The sequence below is a fragment of the Ambystoma mexicanum genome, chromosome 11, assembly GCF_040938575.1.
Source record: "Ambystoma mexicanum isolate Mex_15411 chromosome 11, UKY_AmexF1_1, whole genome shotgun sequence".
Classification (NCBI taxonomy): Eukaryota; Metazoa; Chordata; class Amphibia; order Caudata; family Ambystomatidae; genus Ambystoma; species Ambystoma mexicanum.
In genome coordinates, this window is record NC_090934.1 from 264,955,155 (window position 1) to 264,980,670 (window position 25,516).

The 25,516-nt window shown below is 46.4% G+C and overlaps 1 protein-coding gene across 5 annotated transcripts in view; it reads right to left on the reverse strand.

The window, feature by feature from the left end:
* The window catches only part of L3MBTL3 (L3MBTL histone methyl-lysine binding protein 3), a 1,294,236-nt gene that overhangs the window by 113,290 nt on the left and 1,155,430 nt on the right, over positions 1–25,516 (reverse strand). For all 5 annotated transcript variants that reach the window (XM_069622999.1, XM_069623001.1, XM_069623000.1 and 2 more), the window contains 2 exons: positions 6,434–6,568; positions 4,378–4,439 (listed from right to left, as the gene is read on the reverse strand). In XM_069622999.1, the coding sequence (XP_069479100.1) occupies positions 4,378–4,439; positions 6,434–6,568 (197 nt within the window). The remainder of the gene's footprint in view (positions 1–4,377; positions 4,440–6,433; positions 6,569–25,516) is intronic.

The following is a 25,516-nucleotide window of genomic DNA, read 5'->3' on the forward strand; positions in this document are numbered from 1 at the left end:
AAAACCGAGGTCCTTGTAGGTACTACATCTCCTCAGCTGTAATGGGCAGCCGATTTCTGGCCCACATCCTTGGCCCTCTCCCCATGCCTGTCCTGTCGGTCAGGAATTTAGGGGTGAGGATCTCTGCCACTCTGGCAATGGATGAGCAAGTAGCTGCGGTTTGCAAAACTGGTCACTTTAAGCTCTGTGTAGTCGGGTATGACGTAGACCGGGTCACTGGAGTGGTACAGTCCCATCTAGACGTTCATTCCCATGCCTGCTCTCCAGAAGGAGGCGGCTCAGGGCAAGCTGCCACCTTGTCTGGCCTGGCGGCCACTTTGTAATGCCACGCGCCACATGCTTTCTGCGTGGTGCCTGAAGAGCCGGGCCCAGTATCTGCCAGTACGCGTAAAAGCCAAGGCATAACTTCGGTCCACCTCAGGTAGCGACCTGGGAGGCAGTGCCTTCGGCCATGACGCTGGTAGTTCTGTGTATAGGCGCCCCCTCGGATACGAACCCAGTAGTAGAGCAAAACCCCTCAGGGATGTCCCTGGTATAAGAGCCTTGTGGACCCTCAGCGGTGGTACCGCAAGGGTCTTATAACCCCCCTCGGCCTGTTGGCCGGTAGCTCTGAGAGCCTAGGCTTCTTTGCTGGTGTAAGGCCCAGGAAGGAGTCACCGTTGTGGGGTGCGTAGGAGAACGGGGCACCTACCTTCGCCCTGGTTTCCTCTTCACGAAAGTCTTGATGTCCTCTAGAGGTGATCTCTCGAACAGCTCCCTCCACCTGGCGAATAATTCTTGAGAGCTTGCGGGGTCAACGCGTTGCATGCAGAACAGCCGTCCCAACAGTGGTCGGGGCCAAGGCACCGGATGCAGATCTCACGGGGATACGAAGTGGTGAAGGAACCCTTGCAGGCCGGACACCAGCTAAAATCGCCTGTCGTTGCCATGTGCCAGGGAGGAGCGTGGCACCTGAGTCTTCTCTGACAATTGCGAGAAAACAAATAGAGAAAGAAAAAACAGAACGTCTTTTCGGGGAAGAGTGTGTGGCATTACAAGGCTGGAGACCTAACCCAGGAGCGCTGGTGAAGTGGTCAGTTCCCGTCGAAGTGGAAAAGAGGACGTGGGAGTGGCGCCTGGGGGGTGGCGTCAGGGAGGCGCATGCTCCCAGGGCCGCGCCCCAGTGCACATCTAAATTTAAAGGCGAAGACAATTTTTTTCTGCTGAAAAAGCTTCCGTTTCCTGTCCCTAGAGAGGGAAGCCCATACAGTATAGAGGAAAGGGGATGGGACGTAGGAGGAATTATTTTTAAGAGTGGACACTATTCAATGTAAGTAAAACAACTTATATACATTTTAAAGGAGCATCCAGCGAATTAAAGGCAAGTAATAACTATTGTGACACTTTGTAACTTATTATATTTCAGAGATAAAGTTACAAATCAAACTCATTTACAAGTTAGTACTTTGACAATTGTTATAGTTCTCAAGACAGAAGCCTCATCTTTTGTAGTCCTTCCATAGTCTATAGCATGGGTTTTCTCAGAGACAGAAGAGGGACCCTAGTGGTCTAGGAGCCAGCTGTAGGCAGGCCAGGATAGGGTTCAGATGCAGGAAAGTCAGAGTTCCAGTGGATATCCTCTTCAAAAAGTAAGTATTAGCTTTAGAGTTAGTTAAAAGTGTTCAGGGACTTCACAGAAGTCTCCCTAAACGCGTTCCAGCATTAGGCCTGGGTGAATGGTATGGGCAAACTCCAAACCACACTAATCACCCACTCAGCCTCACAGGATTCACACTTGGCTTGAGATAACTATTACCAAAGCCAACACAGTACCTTAGGAGAAAAGAAGAGCTTCTGGGTGGATGGCTTCAGGATGCAGTAGCACAGGTTCCGTTCCAAGGATTCTTGGCCAGCAGACTGAAGAAATGGACACTGGTTGGGAACTTGAAGCAGCAGTCGCTAGAGGAGGCTTCCAGCAAAGGATTTGTCTCGGATTCTTGCAACTCTGCGTATTTGGCGCCTTTTTACAGGAGTCAGATGAAGAACGAATATCGCCAATCTCTGTCCTGGACTCTGGTGAGGGGACTTTAGGGAGTCGAATTGTGTCTCTGGAGGGCAAGCAGAAGTCCACCAAAGTGTCAGCAGAATTTGAACTTCGAAAGACCATGCATTACACTCGGGCTCGAGGTTCCCTGGTATTTTGCAGCCTAGTGAGGTCACAGCACATCAAGGGATGGCTTGTTTTACAGGTCTTCCTGAGACCACTGGATCCCACCAGCCTCTGGTTAGGAGACTTTGCATTCAGGACCACCAGGTCGATTAGATGGAAGGGTTGCATTAGGCTCTGGTTACACAGCAGGCACTCTGGTCACTGCAAATCGCGTACAGCCGTCTTTTCTTCATCTTCCTCTTCGGATTCAGCTCCAGTGGTTGACTTGTCAGCAGCTTCCAGAATCTGAGTATTTATCAGGAACTACAGCACAACTTCTGCAAACTCTCTCTGCAGTTTACAGAAAGTGGCAGTCTGACTGTCCAATCAGGACAGCCAGCCAACCAGTGGGAACTTGATACTTTCAGGCAAGGTGAAAGACAAAGGGCTGAAATGTTTTGGACTCCTCCTTCGCTTCCTGCCTTCTCAAACACTCAGGAGCCTCAGCATGCAATACAAAGGATTCCCGCCGAAGACAAAATTTCAACCAAAGTCGTTCCCGCCTAGAATGGCAGAAGACAACGTCAGAAACAACAAGCAAATGAGAAATGGTGGTCCTCCTGTGCATTACCATAGGCAGAATTGAAAGCCTGCAAGTAAAAATGACTAAAAGTCATAAAGGTAGTTACACTGCCACCAGCCATTTAAGTAAACTTGGAATTGTAACAAATGTTACCAGGCAAGTAAGAAAGGTGATACATTGTATCCCCAAGCAATCAACATAAGGTGGGGTGTGCTGGCTCACTAAAATAAATGTAAAGGGGATGTGCATCCCACTTTACCTCTTGGGAACAGTAGTTCACCCAAGAAATAATAAGAAAATTAAAAGGAAGTCACTGCATTTAAAATGTTGTGTGCTGCCATAGTTTTTTACAGTCAGTCCAAAACTATAGGAAACTATAACTACAATCACACACTATGGAGAGGTATAAAAAGGTCACCCATAAAAAGAGTAAACGATTAGGCGACAGGGAAAAAAGATTCCCACTCACCTAGGAAGAAGGGAAAAATAATCAAAGTCCTGGGGTTGACACAGGTCAAGAAGATTCATCACTGAAATGAAAATCTTACCTAACAAAGCAAAGCCTTCTAATTAAGCGTTGCTGCACCAACTGCACTTTAGTTACACTCTTGCGCTCTGTGCGATGCATGGGTCCAAGCTTAGTTTGTAGAGGCATCTCCCAGCTGTTGCTGTCCTACCAGTGTTACTGCAAAGTCCTTCCTCAGTAAAACAAGCAGTTACAATACAGGTAAATGCACTTTAACGCTGCACCTTTGCACTCTGCGCAATGCACGCGTCCAGGTTTAGTTGGAGTGGCATCTCCCAGCAGTTCTGATCCTTCTGATAATACTGCTAAATTCTGCCTTAGTAAAATAATCGCTCCAGCAGTCACAATACCAAATTCAATGTATACTGGTTAAGTGAGTGCTTGAGCCACTTGCCACGTTTTCTAAGAGCCACCATCTTCCGGGCTCACACAACTTATTGCACATGGGTACTTGCCCAGGAAAGCATGGGGTAATGTTTGGACACTGAGAGGCTTAAGGATCTTGGAGGGCATAACACACAGAAGCACCCGTATCTGTAAATGAAGCACTGTCTGAGCACTCACTATTGAAAAAGGACAGTGAACCAGTTCAGGTTTAGAAAAATGAACAGGGTGCTCACGATAGAGCCACAGCTTGGGACTTTCAACCTAACACAACCCAAAAGACAATTAACGGTCTTTCACTTTGAAGTCATTGAAATCATAGTTCTTCACCCCAATATTTGAGGCTACAGTTTTCAACGCTGGATGCCAAAAACTCCCGAGCTCTTGAGGAAGCCAAATAAATGCTAATCATACAACATCTAATGCCCCTCGCCCCCTCATTACTTCATTTGTAACCAACATTTCCAAGTTGCAAGCAGTATTTGAATAGCTGAATTTACATCACTGAGCAAAAATTAAAAGGTTTCTTTGAAAAAAAAACAGCTCAATGAAATAGGTACAGGGAGGTACTTAGAAGTAAAATGAAGATGTGAGCAAAAAATGTTTTAAATGAACTGTTAAGTATTTAGTTTAAGAGAACATTTGATCATGAACAAGGAAAAATGTAAGACAATGAAAACTCACAAGAAATACCTTACAAAGTACAGTGTATATACAAAAGAAAGCAGTCTTAAAATGAAAAATAAAATAACCAACCTTTGCCATCACTGTCCTGCTGCACGAGCTGAAGTCGTATATAAGCACGAGAGTGTGTGACCCTGAAATAAACATCCAGAATGAAAAAAGACAAGCACCCAATGCAAGCAGTGCATCGTGCATCAATGAAGGATACTTCTCTGGGGGATATTCGACATGGTTGAACAGAGAATCAACAATGTTGCTGAATTATTGATACATGCATTTAACTTTTAGATCACTTGTCACAGCCAAGAAAAAAGAAAGACACGTCCCTATGGTGTCCTAACCCTGGGAATGCACAGTAATACATTCATTTACACGGCTTGGCTATAAACAGCAACTAGTTGGACTGTGTCTGGCTAGAAAGACTTTAATATGTCACAAAGCATTCTGGATTCATTATAACTTCACTTTATTGTCTGTAACATGAGATGTGAATACATGAACAGATGTTTACAGAGCGCATTACTGCGAACTGTGAACCATCGACTACGCGACTCACCAAATCAGGCCCACCGGCCTTCCCTCTTCACTGAATCGCTTTAAGCGATTCAGCTCATTCCACCTACCCTCCTTCTTTCGATCTGACTGGGGGAGTTTTCCCCATGCCCCTTCCCCATCACACCTCACAGGGTATCCTATAATAAAGAAGGTTTGATTCGTGAATCTTCATATTACATCTTTTATTGGGAAGTTAACAAGAAAGCAATGACTGCATCACCTCTAGTTTAACAGCTCCCTTGCAGCTCACCTCTCTCTCCAACATTCTTTTCCTCCTCTTCAGCCAATAACAATTCTAAAAACTTTGAAGACACAGTTCTGTATAGGAATTCCAGGGTGCAAACAATAACAAAGCAGTAACTAGTATATTTAAACATGGGTTAACCTATGCACAAATAAAGATTAATTCCCCCCCCTACCTCTCCCTCATCCCTCCACAACAGCCGTATACCCACGCTTCCCCACAGCCTCCTTTGTACCTTGTTGTGCCCCCTCTACACTCTTCTCTATGTTATCGCTGCCTCCCCATGGCCCTCTCCCATGTCACCAAACCAGCCCTACACCCATCCTTCTACTTACTTGATCCGCTTTGGCAGCGTGTTCTTCTTCATACCACACACACAGAAAGCGTGCCATGTATTCTATCACTATGTGTTTGGTGCTCTGACTCGTCAGCGGACCGTTCTTACGGTTACTTAAATTTGACGAGGATGGTTTCGATTAATTCATCTAATTCATCTTCGCCGAATGGGAGTAAAAACTATAGAGGGTCAATAACAATGTCCAACCTAGCTTTATGAATTCCACATGTAATTTTATATGCTAGCTTGCGATGGATCAGAGAAGGAACAGACCACAGGATAATGACATGAAATGGAAGGGAAAGCAAGATGGGAATGTATAAGGCATAACAAAAGCCTGAAATGAGAATGCAAAGTTAAGTGAAAAATCAGGTCTGAGGAGGATGGGTCAATGGAAGCCTCAGGGTAGAAGTGGTGCCCTGAACGGCTTGAGACAAAATAGGCTAAACCAAGAGTAGTGTTATGGAAAACAACACCTCATACAGTGAATAATAGGAGCAATGCAAAAGATGATCACATGCCCCCTCGCAAAGGCCTTTAAAAGGAGGTTTGTGGAGGTCTCCCCTGGGAAAATAAGACTTTTCACATGATATATGGAGATGCCCACTACCGGGGTGCAAAGGCCGGATACCAAAGGGGAGAATTACAGGACCCTGAGGGAGAATGATTGGGCTTTGCATTAGAGAGGGTGAGGTCCACCTGGGGTAAAGCAGACGCTTTGTAGGGCCGAGAGAGAGGCTTCTTAAGAGATATAAATCTTCACAGTGGAGATATTTTGCGAATGTGAGAAGCAAAAGGAGAGGGTGTTAGTTGGGGGCGGGGGGCAGGTTGTATAGGTAGAGGCCTCAAGGGAGAGAGCAAGACGAAGAAGCAATGTACAGAAAAAGGAACAGCGGCTTGAAGGGGCATAGTAGGGGATCAGATGGAAAATTGAGAATATACTAAGCACGAGAGAATCAGCAGTACTCTGATAGCTCTATTAGGTGACATACCTTCGGAGTTTTGGCTTTGAATCTACACACGGCTCCTCTTCAGGCCAGTCCTTATCCTGACCATTCTCCGACTGCTCAGATAGACTCAGGACACTGCTGCGACCCGACCGTTCTCCATCAAGGGCAACCGATTTCCTAAAGCAAACAAATCATACTGAGTAAGGGAGCAACTAAATCTCTTTTAATGCATTTACCCCATGGTCCCTGCCCCAATTGGTGCAAGTAGGCTGTAAGGGTTAAATCTTGGTGCACGCTTACAGCGAACAATGTGCCCACAGTCAATATCGTTAAGTTGTATAGGTGGCCAAATTTGTTCAGCCCACACTCTATTTCAATGCAAGGAACATATGACCCCAACATGGTTTGATGTCCGATTTTACACGACATGCAAAATCAAAAATGACACAGAAATTAAAACAAAGGGGATTTTAACTTTATCCTGGATGTGATATATTAATAGAGAATTTTGAGTTCCAGAGTGCCAAACAAAGAAAGGCACAATTGCCATGTTTTTGCAGTCAGCATTTGAAAACTAGGCATCAGGAATTGGGGACATTATTATTTATTGTGCGATAGTTTATATCTCTTGGCAATACAAAGGGAACGAGTCCCAGATAACTGCAGGGAAATGAAAATACAATCAATTTAATTTGCTATCATTTGGATGGTTACAACTGCTAATCAGTCGATTGTGGGATGTTTTTACCCATGCATCCAAGCCCTGCTACAAATGGAAATGCTGATTGCCAAAAGCAACCCAGAGCTGTTGGAAATTCATTTCCATAATGTCAAGAATTCGCTAAAATCATGGGCACAAGACCACTCAAAGATTCAACCTTCTTGTGGGGGGTTCCACATCACCACTATACTGTAAGGATGCCCATCAAAACAATAGCAAAATTCTCCTGTTAAATTCAAGGCAACTCCCAAAAATGGGTGCAGTACCGGCTTTGGACACAAGCCGGCGCTATCGGTCTAAACTCTGACAGGAGTGAAGCCTGGCTTAAAGAGAGTGAATTCTGCCCGGGAACAACCCCCAACAGGAGTTGAAACTTGATCAAACTGCATTCCCAGGCCTGGCTGCCTCCTGCTTCCCCACCAAAAGGAGATGACACCTCTCTGATTAGATTAGGGGAGGGGCACCTGGAGAGGGCAGAGACACAGAACAATGCACTGTCCTGGGCTCAGGCAAATGTTATATTGGGGGGCTCGTAAAATAGCTTCCTCTTGGGAGAAGTGGGAGGAGAAGTGCCTCTGGGAGCCACCTGAGCTGGAGGCGGGAACAGACAGAAGCTTCCCCCATGTGCTTTGGAACCTAAACCACACCCATCTGGGCCAGAGCATAATTAAAAAAAGACGGATAATTCATAGTACGGACTTGTCAGAATTATATAAGTAATATCATTATTCTGGTGATTTTTCTGTGCACGTTTTAAGAGGTGTTAGGACCCTGTGGTGTATTCTGGGGGGTTGCTAGCAGAAAATAGGGTCATACTCCAAATGTCTGCATGTTAAAAATCTGACACTTCATCAATTAATGTCCATACTCCTTGCGCACATTTGTGTAATTTTTGGTAAATGTCCAACATTGGTAAACCGAACGAAAAGCGCAAAATGTTGTCATTTCTGAATCCCAGCTCGCAGGAACATGGGGCTTGAACAGAGACCTGTCTTAATTCATCTGTAATATGTACATGTAATGTCAACCACTTGTGTATCTGGGAAATATGTATTTGAATCAAATATAGATTTGTGGGCAAATTGACAAGGGGTGGATCCTCTGACCATAAACCTACCTCATCACTCTGACTCACAACTCAGTTCCCCAATCAAGGGAAAGAGGAGAACTGGGCCAATGATAAGTTGAGAGGGTTGGGCATGCAGAATGAGCCGACCCACCCACTTCCAAAACACAAAAAGAGACTGCTGGGACAGGTAGAGACATTCATTTTCCATTTCTGCAGAGCATTTTGACGGCCGACATCCCATCCAGACAGAGACCAGGGACCCATAGACTACAGAACTTTGAACCTAGAAGGCCCACTGCAAGCAAAAGTATTCTCAGCAGGCCTTCAGAATCCAGCAAACCTAACCAAACTATTCAACAGCCAGGCGAGCTGTTTGAATTCTTTGCCAAGAACTTTTGCCGGAACAGCAGACCAGACCCAGACCGCTGTGAGCAGAACCAGAGATCCGGATTGCTGTGAGCAGAACCGGTGCCTGATTGACCCGCCGAGCAGAGAGAACCGCCGCTGGACGTGTTGACCAGATCTGTGACGAGGCCTATTTCAAATTTATATTGTGAGTACCTAGCAGAACTGTGCAGAACCAATCTCTTAGTTAAAATAATCTAATTCAAACTATTTTAGCCTATTAGAACTGCCTCCTGGAATCGTGTCATTCTGTCATCTTTAAAACTGAGAACAGTCATCTGTCATTCTGAGCTTTAAAATTTAAAATCCGTATTAAATCGGCCGTATCTCCGGAACTGTTTGTGCTAGGAGCGAGTTTTAACTGTCATCTTAAAGCTAAGATTCTAAGCCTTCCAACGAGCCTAGAACCGACGTCCTACTTCTTATAGTGCCTCCGTAATCGCGCTCGACGCACGCGACTAAATTTGCAGCGATTTGACATTTTGCTCAATTTCAGCCACGTGTAAAAATATTTGTCCTTGCTTTGCTTGCTGAAATTCGTGTGCAACCTGACAATCATTCATAGAGCATTGCTAAAGTGATCCTGAACTGATTCAAAGTATCTATCAACTACCCTGAACCCCCTATAGGGAATTAAAAGCCTTTTTAGCGTATTTTTCACTTAATTGCAATCACATCAAAGTATCTTGCCTGTGTTTTAAAATCATACCTGTTTTTCTCTAAGCTTGCTGGGGGGAACTGCATTTCTAAGTGTATTTTTGTTGGGATTCTTGAAGACTGTGTGCTCTCCTTCCATTTCTTACATTGCATAGGGGGGGGGTGAATTGCCAGAGAAAAAGTGATTATCTTATCTTTTGCTAAAATCATATCAAGTTATTTCTGTACTGCATTTTATTCCTCATTGCTTTTCCCTTGAAACCATAAAACTATTTTTGCTACCTTATCCATCCTATACTAACTCCTCATTGATTGTAAAGAAGTGTGCTAGTGCCAGATTGCCCATTGTTGATCAACATTATATCCATAAGTGTGATATCAATTATTAATTTATTATAAAAGTGTGATATATATCTTGTTAATTTTTTCAAATAAACCTTTTAATTTGCAAAACAAACCTACTTCTTGGCTCAGTGGGGTCAAGGGGATTCTAAGAGGGGGGTGTTATACAAGGGTTGTCATCCAGAGTACTGAACTGGACATGAAATACATCAATAAGGGTTTTCCTCAGCATCCCAGACTAGGCATTGACTTAGCTGTAGTGTTGATTGAATATCGCTTACACAATAAAATATTTGTTTCCATGCTATCAGGGATTACAAGGAGCATTCAAAAATTAAACAAACATCCAGGAGCCTCGAAGCTACATCTACTTCCAAGGAATGGTGAAGGAGATACATACATCTACTTCCAAGGAATGGTCAAGGAGATACACTTTCAACATACTAGGTGTTAGGAAAAAAAATATTTTTGCTGTTTTCCACCCACAGACTTCTATGGGACACTCTTTCTTTTGGCTATTATTGGCTGCTGACCTGACCTTTTAAAGGTAGGGCCCTCAGCTTTACTTTCCTTGCTTTTTGCTCACTCATACGTGGAAACCGATCAGTCCCTGTGACTATCAGTACTGGGAAACTATTTCTCCCTTAGTAGAATTTTTGCATTTTTAAAACTGCACACATTACCTTAAAGTAAAGTGCAGCATCTTATAACATTTCCTTTTGTAACTTAGTGGCAACATTTACAATGGGTCTCTTTACAAGTGTGACGGGCTGGAAACAAGGGTGCAGTAAGCTCACGGCACCTTTGTTTCCAGACCGCCATACTACGAGCCAGCTTGCCGGGGCTGCTGTGCTCGACAGGTCTGACCCTGCCGTGTGCAGCGGCCCCGGCAGGCAGAGTCGCCATGAAAGCATCGGTACTGTCAGCAACAGTGCTGGTGCTTCCGGGTCCCCATCCCCATGGAGTCTTATAGGACTCCATGGGAATGAGGACTTACAAAGTGGCAAAGGCATGTTACCGCAAACCTCGTAATGAGGCCCCATGTGTCCAGGATGAGCCGGTAGCTGAAGATATAGTACTGTGTTTATGACTTTTTACTCATGCACTTCAGCATAATGTTATAAAGAGTACCCAACACTGAAACGGCCACAAGATTTTTGCCTGTTCTTTGGCTATTTTGTACTTTGGCTGCCTTCCTGGCCTATCAGGTCTGGAATTGCCATATATGGAAAGGCCTTTCCTGGGGAAATCTGCTTTTCTGGGCAAAGTGATGGACTGTGTGTCTGGCCGGATGTGGGGTTTGAGACTGTCTGGTTCAAGTCCGCACTTGAGCCACAGTGTGTCTGTTGCTAGGCCGAGTGTTTGGCCGGTGGCAATTCATGATTGGACAGCCCCTGCCAGTTTGAATGGTTCAGATACTTACCAATAGTGTGGCTAGCGCCACTCCAGTCCAAATCTTAGATAAAAGGAGAACTCCTGCAGCCATTCAGCAGATCATCATTGGAGCCAAGACGCCTACAAAGAAACGTAGCCTACTGAAGATCAGTGGCCGACCATTACAGCTGACCAGTATCAACTCCAGTCCCAATGAAGCCCTACTCCATTGTCCTGATCACTGGAAGGCCCATGTCTGTGTTTTGGCCCCTGGACCGATGGAACAACATGTCCCGACCCCTGCTTGAGGATCTTTGCCAGCTGAGCCATCTGAAGTGACCCTGCATTACCGAGTGGACTGACTATCTCTGTCCTGGGCTACCTCATAGCAGCTCGTGCCGTTCCAAGTGCATCCTTCGGACTTGGAAGATCTTCAACCTTTGCAAAATTTAGACTGCTCCTACATTTTCAGCCTTCCAGTCCCAACGAAAGCCATGTAAGACCTGCTCCTTTGTTCACCGACCAAAGATCAATTGTCGCCGCCTCATCATGACGACATCCCTGAATCCCACTTTCTTCATGTTTACAAGTGTTGTCCCTTGAGGCCGCCTGTCCTGAGGAAGTCTGCATCTCTTCATGCCAAAGGTATCTAGCTGTCTAGTGTTCAGAACTGTATCACCGGAGCCTGAACCGCATACTAGCCAGACCCAATCCCGAAGCTGAAACTGATCTCTGCTCCAGCCGCCCCCCCAACCTCCCTCGGCCAGACAAATCTGAAAGAGTAAGATGAGTAAGTTATACTACCTATTCCTGCCCCCTCCCTCTATTGGGTTACATGGGCATAAAGTCCTTTCCCTGTCTCTCCCTTGCCTGACTAAGATCGTTGGTGGCCTGGTTAAGGATCCCCCTGGGCCTTTCCTAATAGTGAATGTACATAGGTATTTGATATTAGTTTAGCAACAATAGTTACCTAAAGTTTTTATGTTTAGACTGTACTCAAAGCCCTAATAAATAATTGTATATTTGTAAATCTGTCCAACTGGAATTATTGGAGTGCTTTGTGAGTCTCTCATTGTAGCGCTAGATCACTCTCACATCCCTCCTGAGTACAAGTCTTATCCCTCGGCTGCCCTACCTTCACTGGGTTTCGCTAGAGTTCAGTCTATTTCACCATAATAGGTTGGCCTCTCGGACTCCACCGCCAGGGAGGATTCTGAGAATTCATCTTAACACTAGGCTAATCTAAATAATTTGCAATAAAAAATAGAATACACACATTTCAGTAATAATTGGGAGAGGAGCAGCCATTCAGCGCCTAGTGATAACTATCACAGTTGTTCAGAATGCATATCCCATCAAACATACAAAGCCTACATTATGTTATTTTATTTCAACTATATTTTATGCCAAGGTTTTATAAAAATATATCAGGAAAGCATTTAAGGTCAAATATGTAGGACTTCAGGTTACAATTTATCTCCCCATCTTATGAATGAAATCAGGATAATTTCTAACAAAGAAAAATAGGGAGTAACAATTATGCAAGTGTCTGTCCTATTAGGCCACCTTCCAGTGATGTGTTAGGATCAGTGGCATGAACAGTACCTTCCCACAAAGAGGACATCTGCTATAGTACTAGCTGGTTTGAAGGCTCCCTACATGACGAACATACTTGCTAGTTACAAATAATGGTTGGATTGCAAGAAGAATGACAATTTATTAAACTCAAAATATAACTCTAGTTACCTAATAATATGCCAGTATGCAATGAGAACTACATTTTTACTCCCTAAGGAGGAAATATAACTTACCTGTAACGTTCTTGCGATGAATTCTCCACCCACAGATTTATCATGCTGACAGATATCCTCCAGCACCAGTGCTCTCAGAAAATCTCAACAGTGGGCGTAGTGTGGGCTGAGACCATTTCTCCAGCTCTCACATGCTTTGACAGCATCGCTCCTCGACATGACTTCAAAGCCCTACTTCTAGCATGCACTCCTTCCCCCGAGCGCAGTTACCCACCCTTTTTCCCGTGCTCAGCAGCTAAAGAAACCTAGAAAAACCTTTTTTGTGAGAAGTAACAAAACTGTTGTTTCCTTTCACTCCTTTAAAAAAAAAAACAAAGGCCAAATGTAGAGGTCAAATAAAACTGTGGTTCTATTAGCAGAAACTGCACGCACATTCCTCAAATCATTCGCCCACAAGAAGCCTACAGAGGCTTTCAGAAGCAGGAAAGGAATGGAGGGTGATGAGGAATCTGTGGGAGAAGAATCCATATAAAGAACATTAATGGTCAGTACATTTTCATTTGATGGAATGCAATCTCCCACCGATTCTTCATCTTGATCGAGTCCAACAACAGAATGCAGAGGAGGGCTGAAAGCTTTAAACTAAGACTCTGCACTACTGCTCTGCCAAAATGGGAATCCTTGCCCCTAGCCAGATCGAGGCTGTAATGTTTTGAGAAGGTATTTCCTGCCCTCTCATAGAGGTGTGCTATTCAAAGAATGATCCAACGCAATACTGTTTTTGCTTGGTCACCGCACAACCCAGGCTTGAGCGCAAGAATATGATACACAGCTGTCTGCGAAAAGAGGCCTGGCTACTGTGGCGGTTCAGAAGAATGAGACGGACCAGAGTTTGCCATTCTAGACTTGTATTTATTCAAAGAAATGAACAAAGGCCCATTTTTCCCTTACCTAAGGGTTGCCCTACCTATCAGGGTGCTCATAGAAGTGTGAAAGTCTGTATAGGGATTCGTCCCGAGTCCAAAACCAACCTGTTCTGACCCGGCTACTAAGACTAAACTACTAAGGGCCAGAAGAATGACTCCCTTCTTCTGGTGTGGAAAGATGAATTCCCAATCAAATGTTCCTTTCAATATGGAATCTTCAAATAGTGTTCTGCTATCTACTTCACCAGTTCATTCAGTTCTCTTATAGGACTTTCCAAGTCCTGGTTTGTGTCCCTCTGGGGTTTCCTTGTACTTTCCTTGTAAGGGGTATTGACCTGCATCATCTTCTGTGTTTTGTTGCCATCAGAAAATAGTCACTTTCCCTCTTGTATATATGCTTCTTCTTCTATGAGACTAATTCTTAGGTAATCTTGTTCCTTGGCTTCTTCCCTGTGATTAATGTAATGTATCTAGGGTTCAGATTTACTTTTCTGAGAGTCTTCAATACTACTGGGACTAGTAGGGCGAGTCCTATAGCTATTATCACTCTTCTTATGTTTTTCTGTACTACTGGGATGAGTAGGAGGGTTCCTGTGGTCACTCTCAATCTTCTTAGTACTGGGACGAGTAGGAGAAGTTTGGAGTTACTCTCACTCTTCTTATTCTTATTAACTTGCTAACTAGGGTATAGCCACTCATTACAGCCACCCCTCTCCCTGGGTCTCCCGCTCTTCCCGTTACCTTCCTGGATTCGGGGTTGCATCACCGAGTTGGCGTCTCTCCTCGATGCTTCACTTCTTAACAGGATGGTTTCTGTACTTGTACTCAATTCGCTTTCCAGTGCGACTCAGCGTACTTCCTGTATTGTGTTTTCAGCTCCAGGCATATTCCTCTCTCGCTTCTCCTCTCAGTTAACATACGTCAAGTAAACCCTTCACTCCTTTCGTCTACATCTCTTTCCGGTATAGCTCGGGATACCACGAGGCAGATGGCATCGGCACGTAGAGACATGTCCTCTCTTACCGTCTCCCGGCCACTACCTCTTACGAGCAAGTCCCTCGTTGGAAGCTTGTTCGCTCTATATAGAGCCTCTTGGTAGGCTTTCTTGACACAGACCTTTCTCGGGAACCTGTTGCCCTGTACTGCTGGAGGGTAGGGAGTTCAGCTTCTCTGTCTCCCTCTGACCCTTTTGAAACCCCCAGGTCTCGCTCCATCTTGGCTTTGCTCCTCCCACTTTTAATGAGGGCACACTATGACCTCCCCAAGTTCCCACAAACGCATATCTTTGCGTTAGTGTAAGGCTCGTCTTAACTAAGTGTCAGGGAGTTCTTCACTCTTTCTTACTATTAGGTGTTTACTCGTCGCAGTGCCAAATAGACCTTTATCTTCAACCGAGCTACTGCAGTAACAAATGTAGGAGGATTCTGATGTTATAGATCTTTATTTATCAGTCTCATAAGTGAAATGAAAAGGGAGTTCCTTTTTGGAACCAGAGTCCTTATCCCCAAGGGAGCAGTCTTTCCCTGTGAGATCACACATCCGCCAGCCCTAGGGGGAATATTGCCTAGCGGGCTCACTTGCCTAGTCTCCCTTGGGAGAAGTGATCAAATTACACGATCCGTCACTACATAGAAACTCAATGTCCATTTCGGGTCTAATCTATGGAACCTCTCCTTTTCCTTAGGAGGACGTGGAGGTGGAAATAACATAGGCAATTCAATGCTCTCTGAAACATGGAACTCAGACACAACTTTAGTTAAGAATTTAGATCTGACTTTCAGAGAAACCTTTTCTTTTAAAAAACTGCAGGAATAGACCGTGCACGACAGTGCCTGCAACTCTCACCAATGTATCTGGCCGATGTAGTGGTCACTAAGAAAGCAGTCCTCAAGGTCAGAAGCCTGATCAACACAGAGTGTAGAGGCTCAGAAAGGAACACTGTGAGGCCTTGTTGACAAGGGATAACAGAAACTCCATGACAACGAAGTGGGGAACGACATCGGGTCTGCACCTCTCCTTGCAGCATGCCACAAATCTTCTCCATTTGCATGCATAGACAAATCTGTAGGGTCTGAGCACAGCCATCAACACCTCCAATAACTCATCCATCAAGTCCAAGTCATTGTATCTCAGCCTTTCAAGAGCCACGCATGGAAATTGAGAGACTTCGGGTTTGGGTGGATTACCCAGATTTCCGCCATCAACAAAAGGTCCGGCCTCCAAGGAATCTAGTGAGGTGGGCAAATGGACAACTCCAGGCACCACGTCCTCCTCATCCAATCTGGGACGATTAAGATCACATGAGCTCAAAACTTGCTTAACCTCCAGAGAACCAACGGAAAAAATCTAATCGGAAGCAATACATAGTAAAGTTTGGAGTCCCACTCCAATAGAAAGACATCCCCAAGGGACCCCTCAGGAGATTTCCGAAATGGCCTCTGGACAAATCTCACATTCGTGCAAGACCAAATCCTGCCTGCTCCAGGCATTGGTTCACCTGTACTCTGTCCCCACTAGATGAGCTGCAGAGATCGAGACCTTGCTTTCCAATACTAATAGCCGATGGGCTTCCTGCAAAGAGACAATAACCGCACTCCCCCGTTTGTTGAGATAATGCATAGTCACTGTTCTCCATTAAAACTAGGACATTCTTCACCCAAACGGCGCAAAAGCTGCTAGGACAGCTCAGAGCTTCAGCAGATTGATGTGCCATAGGCATTTTACCTGGGGCCAAAGACCGTTCACCTGCAAATCCCCACGATGAGCAGCCCGACCTTTTGGAGACACATTTGTTACCACCCAAGCCTTCCACCAGGCCATGCAGAGCAGCTCCCCCGCCATCATGCTCTTCCAGTTGACTACCATAAGACATCGCCCCCATCCTCAAAACCTTGAGAACATCTGACATGCTACCAGAATACTGCGACCAAGGACCTCAAAGTAGCCATTCTTGGGAGCACATCCTGACCCTGGCCTCTGGCACTAGAAAAAAGCAGGAGGCCAGGAGGCAGGGAAAGGCTCAAGTCGGTAGCCTGCTCCAGTTCTGGAACCATGGGACCATTTGACCAATGTTGAGGACTCTCCACTGGGTATCCAGGACTGCTCTAATGAACTGGAGCTTCTGCGCAGGTGTCGTGCACAGCTTCTGGAAATTCAGGGAGAAGCCCCACCTGTGGAGCAGCGAACAGGTGTCTTTCAGATGCCTCGATGCCTGCTCCGGTGCCCAACCTCAGATGAGCCTGTTGTCCAAATAGGGGATGACAAACTCTGTTCCTTCTGAGGTGGGCCGTCACTATTGCCATCAGTTCGGTGAACACTGTGGGTGTGGAGGCCAAGCCTGGATACCCTCTCGTAAGGTCCCCATTCTGAATTTGTCGTCAGGAACTTGTTTAAGCACATGGAGTCCCGAATGGGACAGACTCCTCCCCCGGGGTACAAGGAGGTAGCTGGGGTACCAGCCCGGCGTTCTCTCTGGGTTAGGACCTCCTCTACTGCTCCTTCATCCAGCAAGGACCTCGACTCTTCCCCGAGTTCTGGCTCTGGGCCCAAAGTGGGGAGAGTTGGCAGTTTGTCCGGGGGCATGCTTAGAACAGGCCGGCAGTAATCCACATCGACCAGATAGAATACCCAGGCTTCGGAGGCGATCTCCCCTGATCTTCTGAGAAGTTAGAAGACTCTCACTCCAGCTGGTGTAGCATGGGGGAGACATCAAAGTGGTTTTGAGGCAAGTGGTGCTGCTGGTGCTGAAGCCGAAAACGCCTGGCTTGTCACTGCCCCTCTGCCTTACTGGGGCATTAAAATGTTTTCTGGCCTTGCTTCGCCTGAGGCAACTGCGCCTTACTCACAAATATGTTATACCAGCATAGCCCCCTACCTCTTCACTCAAAGTAAACGGGTGAAGATGGAGTAGGCTGCTGGACTGCCAGCCCCAATGATTTCGTTGTGATCTTGAATTCCTTAAACATCTCTTAAGGATTTGCCGGTTTTTGGTCCAAAAAGGTTTTCCCCAGTGCAAATCCGGATCCTCAGAAGTAAGTGCCCCTGGGCAGGACCGTTGATGTTCCAATGGCTCTCCCGATGCAATCCACTGCATCCAGACCAGCTTGAAGAACTTGACAAGCTGCTTTCTTGCTGTCATTAGCAATGTCCAGGAACCCCTCTATGATCACACCTCCCGGTAAACTTCTCGACCCCTCTGCCACCACTTTCCAAATGATATGTGAAAACTTAGCAAGTGAGCAAGGGGTGTTCACTGCCTTCATCGCCATGCTCCCAGGCACAAAGACCTTCTTCAGATCCATTGGTAGAGTGGACATCAATGCCCTTAAGTTAACTGTCACAGCCTCGACCACCAGGGAAGACGATGTGGAGGGCAGATAGCCACATCTAGAAGGTCCGGGTACCAGGTCACCTGACCCAGTCTGGGGTAATCAGGATCATGGTTGCTCCGTACCTCTTTAACCTCCTGATCACTTGAGTAGTGACGGGAATCTGTGGGAACACAGTAAGGAGCTGGACGTTCCGGTCCACCACCAATGCTTCCCCCAGTGCTCATCTTGGGCAAAAAGTCCCCGGAGCAGAAAAGTTTGCACTTCCTGTTCACACTGGATGTGAACAGATCCACTCAAGGTGTTGCGCAGAGGGTGAAGATCCCTAGAAAGACTTCCTGGCACAGCTCCCACTCATGGGAAACCAAGCTCTGCCTGCTCAGGGTCAGGGCCGGCCCAAGGATTTTTTCCACCCTTGGCAAAAGGTAATTTTGCTGCCCCCACTACATCCCCTATGTGTCCTGACTATACATTCATCTCATCCCAGATGTCCCCACACCACTTTACATGCATGCCTTCCCCACCACGTTAAGGCAAAATCTATGATATCGGAAGAAATGAAAATAATGACCCTCAGACATCTCACTCTCACACACTCTCACACACTCTCACACACTCTCACACACTCTCACACACTCTCACACACTCTCACACACTCTCACACACACACACACACACACACACACACACACACACACACACACCCCCCCCCCTCCCCCCCTCCCCCCCCTCCCCTCCCCCCTTCCCCCCCCCCCCCTCCCCCCCCCCCTTTTTGAGGCTATTCTGTGGGCTACTGTTAGCAACTTTATTACCATATAGTAGGCGTCTATATAAAATGTGTTTGTTGGAAGGAGGCTATCGCTTCTCGCTTCCTTCCCCCATACCCATTGGCTCTCTGCAAGCACTTCCGATTTGGAGGTGGAACTACCACTGGCTTTGCTGGACACATTTCTGTCCCTGCCCTGCCTCCACCTTAAGCCTCCACTAAAAAGAGTGGCAGAAAAGGCTGCTCAAAATGTGAGGGGGTATTAGTGGCTTTCAGTAGCGTTGCTACTAAAACCACCACTAGCTCTGGGTGGTGGTAGCCCCATCACATCCTTGTTCCAGGTACCAGGGATGACAGAGAAATACTTTTGCTCCACTGCACTCACAGGCGCGTGGAAGGAACACATTTGGCTTTTCAGAGATAAAGAGGTGATCAGGAGTGAGCCAACCCCGTCCTCCCCAAGCAGGTGGTACACTAAACAAAGCACCATCTGCTGGTGTTACATAGAATCCACATGGTGAAAATTCTTTGACCAGTCTTATTGCCACCAATGGACTGCCATTAGGGCCAGATACAAAAATGGGCCAGGGGCTCTTTCTCCCATCCAGGCCGCCACAACATTTAAGAGATATGGTGAAAGCTCTGCTTCCAGCAGGTTTTTTTTCTTAATAGGGGTTTTAGTGTGCTGTACAGCTAGGAGTTTTTACCAATTTTACTGACCCGATGTTCCTTAAAATTTCAATTTTTTTCTGGAAGATTTCCAAAACATGTACTCCTAGTACTACTCAGTATGCTGTGTAAAGTCATTGCGCATCATCAAGAGTTTGGTCTTCGCCCTAAAATGCGGCGGGTAACGCTATTACTGCCGCATTTAAGGGTTGGCCAAATCATGAGTCAGGCGGTAAGTGGGAGTTTTACCTCCAGCTTTTTGCTGGAGGTAAAAATGTCCCCTTACCGCCCATTTTTGGCACGATTACCGGCAGCGCAATTACCGCTGGCGGTAATAGCGCCCCCCAAAACCCATTGGGTCCAATGGACTCAATGGGAACTTACTGCTGTACTACTACTCGTGATCCAGCGCTAATAGTGTCAGACCGAGGAGTGGGAACGCTAATTGCACTGGCGGTATCCCAGCAGTGTTACCACTGGGATACCACCAGACTCCTGATGAGGCCATTGTGTTTCCTGAATGTGTGCCACACAGTTTCCTTAACTCACTCAACCGGGCAGTACTGGCACAAACAGTGCAACCCTTATTCACATACAGAAAAGAACAACATTTGCAGCAGAAGTTGAAACTTCCCTGTGTTATGAATCTGATGAGGTCATCATTCCTTTGCCAGAGGTAGCCTCTCCTCATGTGGCCAGGGGACAGGAGCCGCTCGCTACCTGATCCTGACCCTGGGGGCAGCTATTTGAGGGAGGATCACATGTGGGGAGGCGACTCTTATGGGGAAAGCCCGGCACCATCAGATGAGACTTGGTATCCCCTTTCCATACTCTAGGCAGCAGTGCTGCAAAGTTTCAAGAAGCACAAGCTTTCCTCACAAATACAGAACATCCCATTATTATAGGCAAAGGACCAGCACATGTTTCCCTCACAAACAGGAAAACAAGCACAGCACAGGCTGGGCCAGCACAGGCTTTCCTTAAACAGGTGCAACATATTTATATTTATTTATTGTAATTAGTCAAAAGACTTTTTACAATCATTAATACAACTACAAAATACCATTCATCCGATGTAATAGCAGCAAGTGCACAGTAGTGCAGTAAGAAAACTAACATACACATATATACTGTGTTCAACAAAGCAGTCTCCACAACAAACATACTAACGAAATACACATTTACATTATTACCCTATAATGAGGAAAATAAACTAGGATAAAATTCATCTGCACATACGCACTAAAAATATGAGCATAAATTACATCAGTTGTAGCGATAGGCAATAGCAGGTGACAATCAATGTATATCTCAACAGCAAAGATCCTGGATTCAGAATGATTTAACCGCAATGGCAAGACGCCTAGCAACCACATTCACAATCCTAAACAGTGCCAAATGGACTGTGAGGGAGAATTTAAGCAGTATGTCCAAAAATCATCAGACTTAATAGAGTCATAGTTGTGAACCAGATTCTCATATGTACACAGTGCTCAAAACAGGACACTCTGTAAATAGGTGTTTAGATGTTTCCATAACTCCATTGCACCTGCATATGCAGCACACTCGCTGGCCCGATGCTAAATCCATTTGAGCGCCCAAAAGTGATAGTGTGGGAGTAGCGGTTATCTGCGCTCATCTCCAACCCAAGGTAGGGATAGTGGTCAACATACTCTATATCACCCAAGCTGGTAGCAATTTTTACTCACTTAATTTTCTTTCCTGCCACCAGCAATATTTTGTTTTTTAGCAATGTTCACCATGAGATCATTCTCCCTGGCGTACACTGCCAGTTCCTCCAACATCGCTCTATATCCAGAGAGAGTATGATCAAAGATTGCAAGATCATCACCATATAACATACTGGTAATTTTTGTCCCTCCTATCCCTGGTGGGCAGTTAAAGCTGCCCAACATTCTCTTCAACAAGTCTGACACATAGAGGTTGAACAGCAGAGGAGAAAGGACACATCTTTGCCTGACTCCCCTGCTGAGTATCACTGGTGCAGTCACTCCCCCATTGTTATCAAGCACTCGTCTCCTCATGCAACTTCCTAAGCAGGGTGAGCAGCCAACCCGGACAGCCCAGCAGCGTCTGTTTGTTCCAGAGTCTATCTCTGTTTACTAAGTTGAAAACCGGCTTAAAGTCGATAAACGCTACATAAAGCACCAGAGAATCCCTCAGAGAGGCTTCGAGGAGAGCATACGGATGTTATGTACGGTGGAGGAGCCTGGCCGAAATCCGGCTGCAAATCATGTAAGATGTTTTCAGATGTAACCCATTTCTGGAGCTCCTTCAATACCAGGCCCGAGAATAGCTTACCAGTCATGCCCAACATTGACAGCAGCTTGTAATTTCCTGGCTTGCTGCCCCTCTTCTAGACTGAAACAAGTACAGACTGCCATCAAGTGGCCTGAATGTTATGCTCATCAAACACTCCATCTAACAGCACTTTCAAGTAGAGAGACCACAAGGCAGGGCCCCTCTTAAGGACAACATTAGCTATCCCATATGGCCTTGGGGCCCTAGATGATTTAAGAGCCTTAATGGCCACCAACGGGAAGTCAACTGACTTATCAATCGGCCAGTGCTCACGAAATAGATGGTTCGGGCCTTTGTTTACCACTAATATGTTCTAGCCAGGCTGCCTCACTGATAGGGTTTAAGATATGTTGCTCTCTAGGACCTTTGGCCACAAACTGCCAGATGGTTCCTGGGTTTCTGCTGTTCAAGGGTTTCTGCTGTTCAAGGCACCTCTCAGCCGCTGCCATTGCGTGTTTTGGGCAGAATTTTTCCATTCACGTACCCACCTGCGATAGCTGTATTTAATCATACTTATTCTGTACTGAAATTCGGTGTCCGTTCACTACGCATGGCATGTTTAGCATTTGAATCTGGACATCAAATGAGTTGCTGTGAGCCTTACCTTTGGCCGCGAGGCGGACCGTATTAACGGAAGCTACCTCCGTCATAGATGCGCTTATCCAGCATTCCATCTTGTCCACGCACAAAGCGGAGTAAATCTGCCAACTAGCCCTTCCCAAATTATTTACCCAGCATGAAGCTCTCTCAATACTCGCACTAGACCACCGAATGCAACTGCCAGAATGACTTGGCACAGCATCCTTGATAGCTATGCGCCCAACGTCGTGGACAGGGAACAAGAGTATTAAGCTCAATGGGAAGTGATCACTGTTGTCATTAGGGGATATATCAAGGGATTGCACACGCTCAAGGATATCATTCTATCGAAAAGGTAGTCCAAAGTGTCCCAAATACGGCCAATTCTCCATGTCCCCATCCCCGGCCATTCTCCTCGAACTCCTTCCATTTAATAATACCAGTTCATATTCTCTGAGAAAGTCCACTCCCTTGCTCCCTCAAATGTTTCCACTCTGTTGCAACAACCGGGACTTCGGGTAGACATTAACAAATGGGGGACAGGGCTCATTATCAAGACAGCGGGTGTTGAAATCTTCCGCTATTCATATCAACTCGTTTCCACCATCACTCCCCCAACCCGCACATACATTGTCAATAAAGGCAAAGATGTCTCCCATATAGGCACCACCATGTGGGTCATATACATTTATCAAAAGTAAACCTTTACTTTCATTTGGGGGATTTAGCTTAATTTCAACAGCCATGACTTTGACTTCAAGGGCGTTTGTACTTAGTACCCAGGATGCCATGGAATGCTGCACCCCAGTAATGAGAACCTCAGAAGGTCCCTCCAGGTCACCTTTCTCTGCTATCACTTGATGCAACACAAAACCTTCCAAAACAAACAGAGTATCAGTCAGCTAGATCTCTTGCCACGTGATAATATCGTGCTCCATTAGAAGAGGTAGGGGTGCCTGAAGCATCTGGTGTTCCAACTCAGCAGCTTTAGACCTTATTTAACAGCCAGACTTTGCTGCATGAAGAACCTCTTCAGACATTCCCACGTCCGAGTTACCCATAGGTACAGGCGGTGGCATTGGCTCAGAGCCTTTTGAGACCAGGCCCCTGTTCCTTTCGTTATTACACTTCTCACAACAACTGGATGGTGTTGCTTCAGGGATCATAGGGAGCGTATCATGGAAGAGGTATCCGCGAGGCAACAGTAGATTCTTGTTATTTGCCTTCCTTTCACCTTTGCTTTTTCGATAGAATCAAAGTCAGTAATGTTACGAATCCTCAGTGAGGATATTTTCGCCAGTAGCTTCAAAACTGCCACTCGATGTAAATGTTTATAATCCCGGTTTTGTTTTAACAAAGAGATGCTCAATATTAAAGGGTTTAGCGCAACAGACTCCTGCAAGGAAGATAGCTTAGGGACACATATCACTCAGATCTACTGTAGATAACACAATCGATGCAACATCTACTAAGGTCTGCGCAACTGAACCAGGATGACGGTTGTTGGCTGCATGCAAGTGGGGGAAGACTTCCAGTTGGAGGTATATCAGCACCCACCACAGGTACTAATGGGGCCTCTTTCACACACAAGCTCGTCAAAGTCCCCACACTTTTGCTTTGCCTAATATTGCGTCGTAACTCTTTTCCTTTGTTTTTTTGATTTGTTAGAGCACCCCACAGTTGTAGATTTCAGTGGGCAGTCACAATTTTTTGGGCAATGTTGAGTCGCAGGGGCATTGTTCACAGCAGGCTGTGTGGCACATTTGGATCTGCATCGTTCCTTATGGGTTTTGTACCTCACGGGCGAGGCCTCCTCAATGCAATTGGCCGGAGAGGGGCCTGGGCATGCTTCAATGATATGATATGATATGGCAATGTTGTCTATAACCACAGGCCCCTGTACCACCTCTACAGCTTCTGGGTCGTGGCAGTGATCTTTGGATTCCATGTTCTTTTGCAAAATGGGCTTTCTACCCAGTTTGAGCAGGTCAAACTGTCCCACCAGGTGGGGAGGGGGGCGTGGCCAGCAAGCGAACACTGCGGACGTGAGCCCTGTGAGCTCCCATGGCCGCTGGCGTCATCCTGTACATTTATCCTGTTTTGGTGACACAACCTCCTATGCACTTTTGGCTACAGCTGAATGAATATCTGCTGCAGCCTTCGATGAAGTTGCAGCCCTGAAATCGCACTCTGGCCGGAGTTATCTGACTAATAATCTACCGCAGAACTGTGAGGTGGGAGCTTCCTAAAATGGCCACTGGACTTGATCGGAGCTAACAGAGACGGGCCGAGATGTGAGAAGGCACACAATACTCCCGACTGCCCCGTGCCTGTCTCATACAGGGATCGTTGCCCGTGCAGTGGAGCACTCGCAACAAACTAAGGCGCTCAGCGGTGTACAGACTTTAGACAATGAAATAGACAGATCGGCTGCTGATCTGTGTCGCTGGACACCGTACGGAACGGCGTGGCAGATCTGAAGATCCAGCGGCCCTTCGGGCGCCTGCTCTGAGGGTGAGGGGCTGTGCTCAACCCCACACAACGATTCGCAAGGGGCCAGTGCCACACAAACTGCCATCATCGCAGGGCGGAGTCCACGCCTGGAGCCTGTGTCTCGGGGGCAAAATCTCCCAGCCTTGGAAGCCTATACTCACTGCGCCAGTGGTATTGGTGGACGTAGCCCTTCTGCCGCAGCGGCGCCACGGAGCAGGTTGTACTGGTTCGGATTGCCATCCACAACGGGATGGGGCGGACCCTCAGCATGCGGCCCCGGCGGCAGAGAGAACACGACCACGCCGCAACTGTGCAGCAAGAGGGAGTACCGGGGCACCCCACCACAACTGCAATATAACTGGGATACTGCATATGATTAAGTGACTTCCTCCCCCCACCTTGCTTGCTCCCTGGAACACACCTAACTGGAGAACGTGGAAATACCATCTTTTGGGCGGGCGCTGCTGTCAGGGCACAGTGGCATCTGAGGCTCCGGCGAAGTAGTAAAATGCGTCTGCCCTGAGCCCACTGATGCGGTTAAGAGAGCCCATGCTTAACTCTGAAGGAAGCTCTGCGCTTGGAACATCTATCTAAGACCCATGCAGGTACCTTCCCCAGGTCTTGCTTATTAAATCCATCATCCTGCGACGTGAGGAAGTTATCACTTGATCCCTGGACACCTGTGTGCGCCTGTGCTGCTGCGACGCCGAACGCTGTGACTAA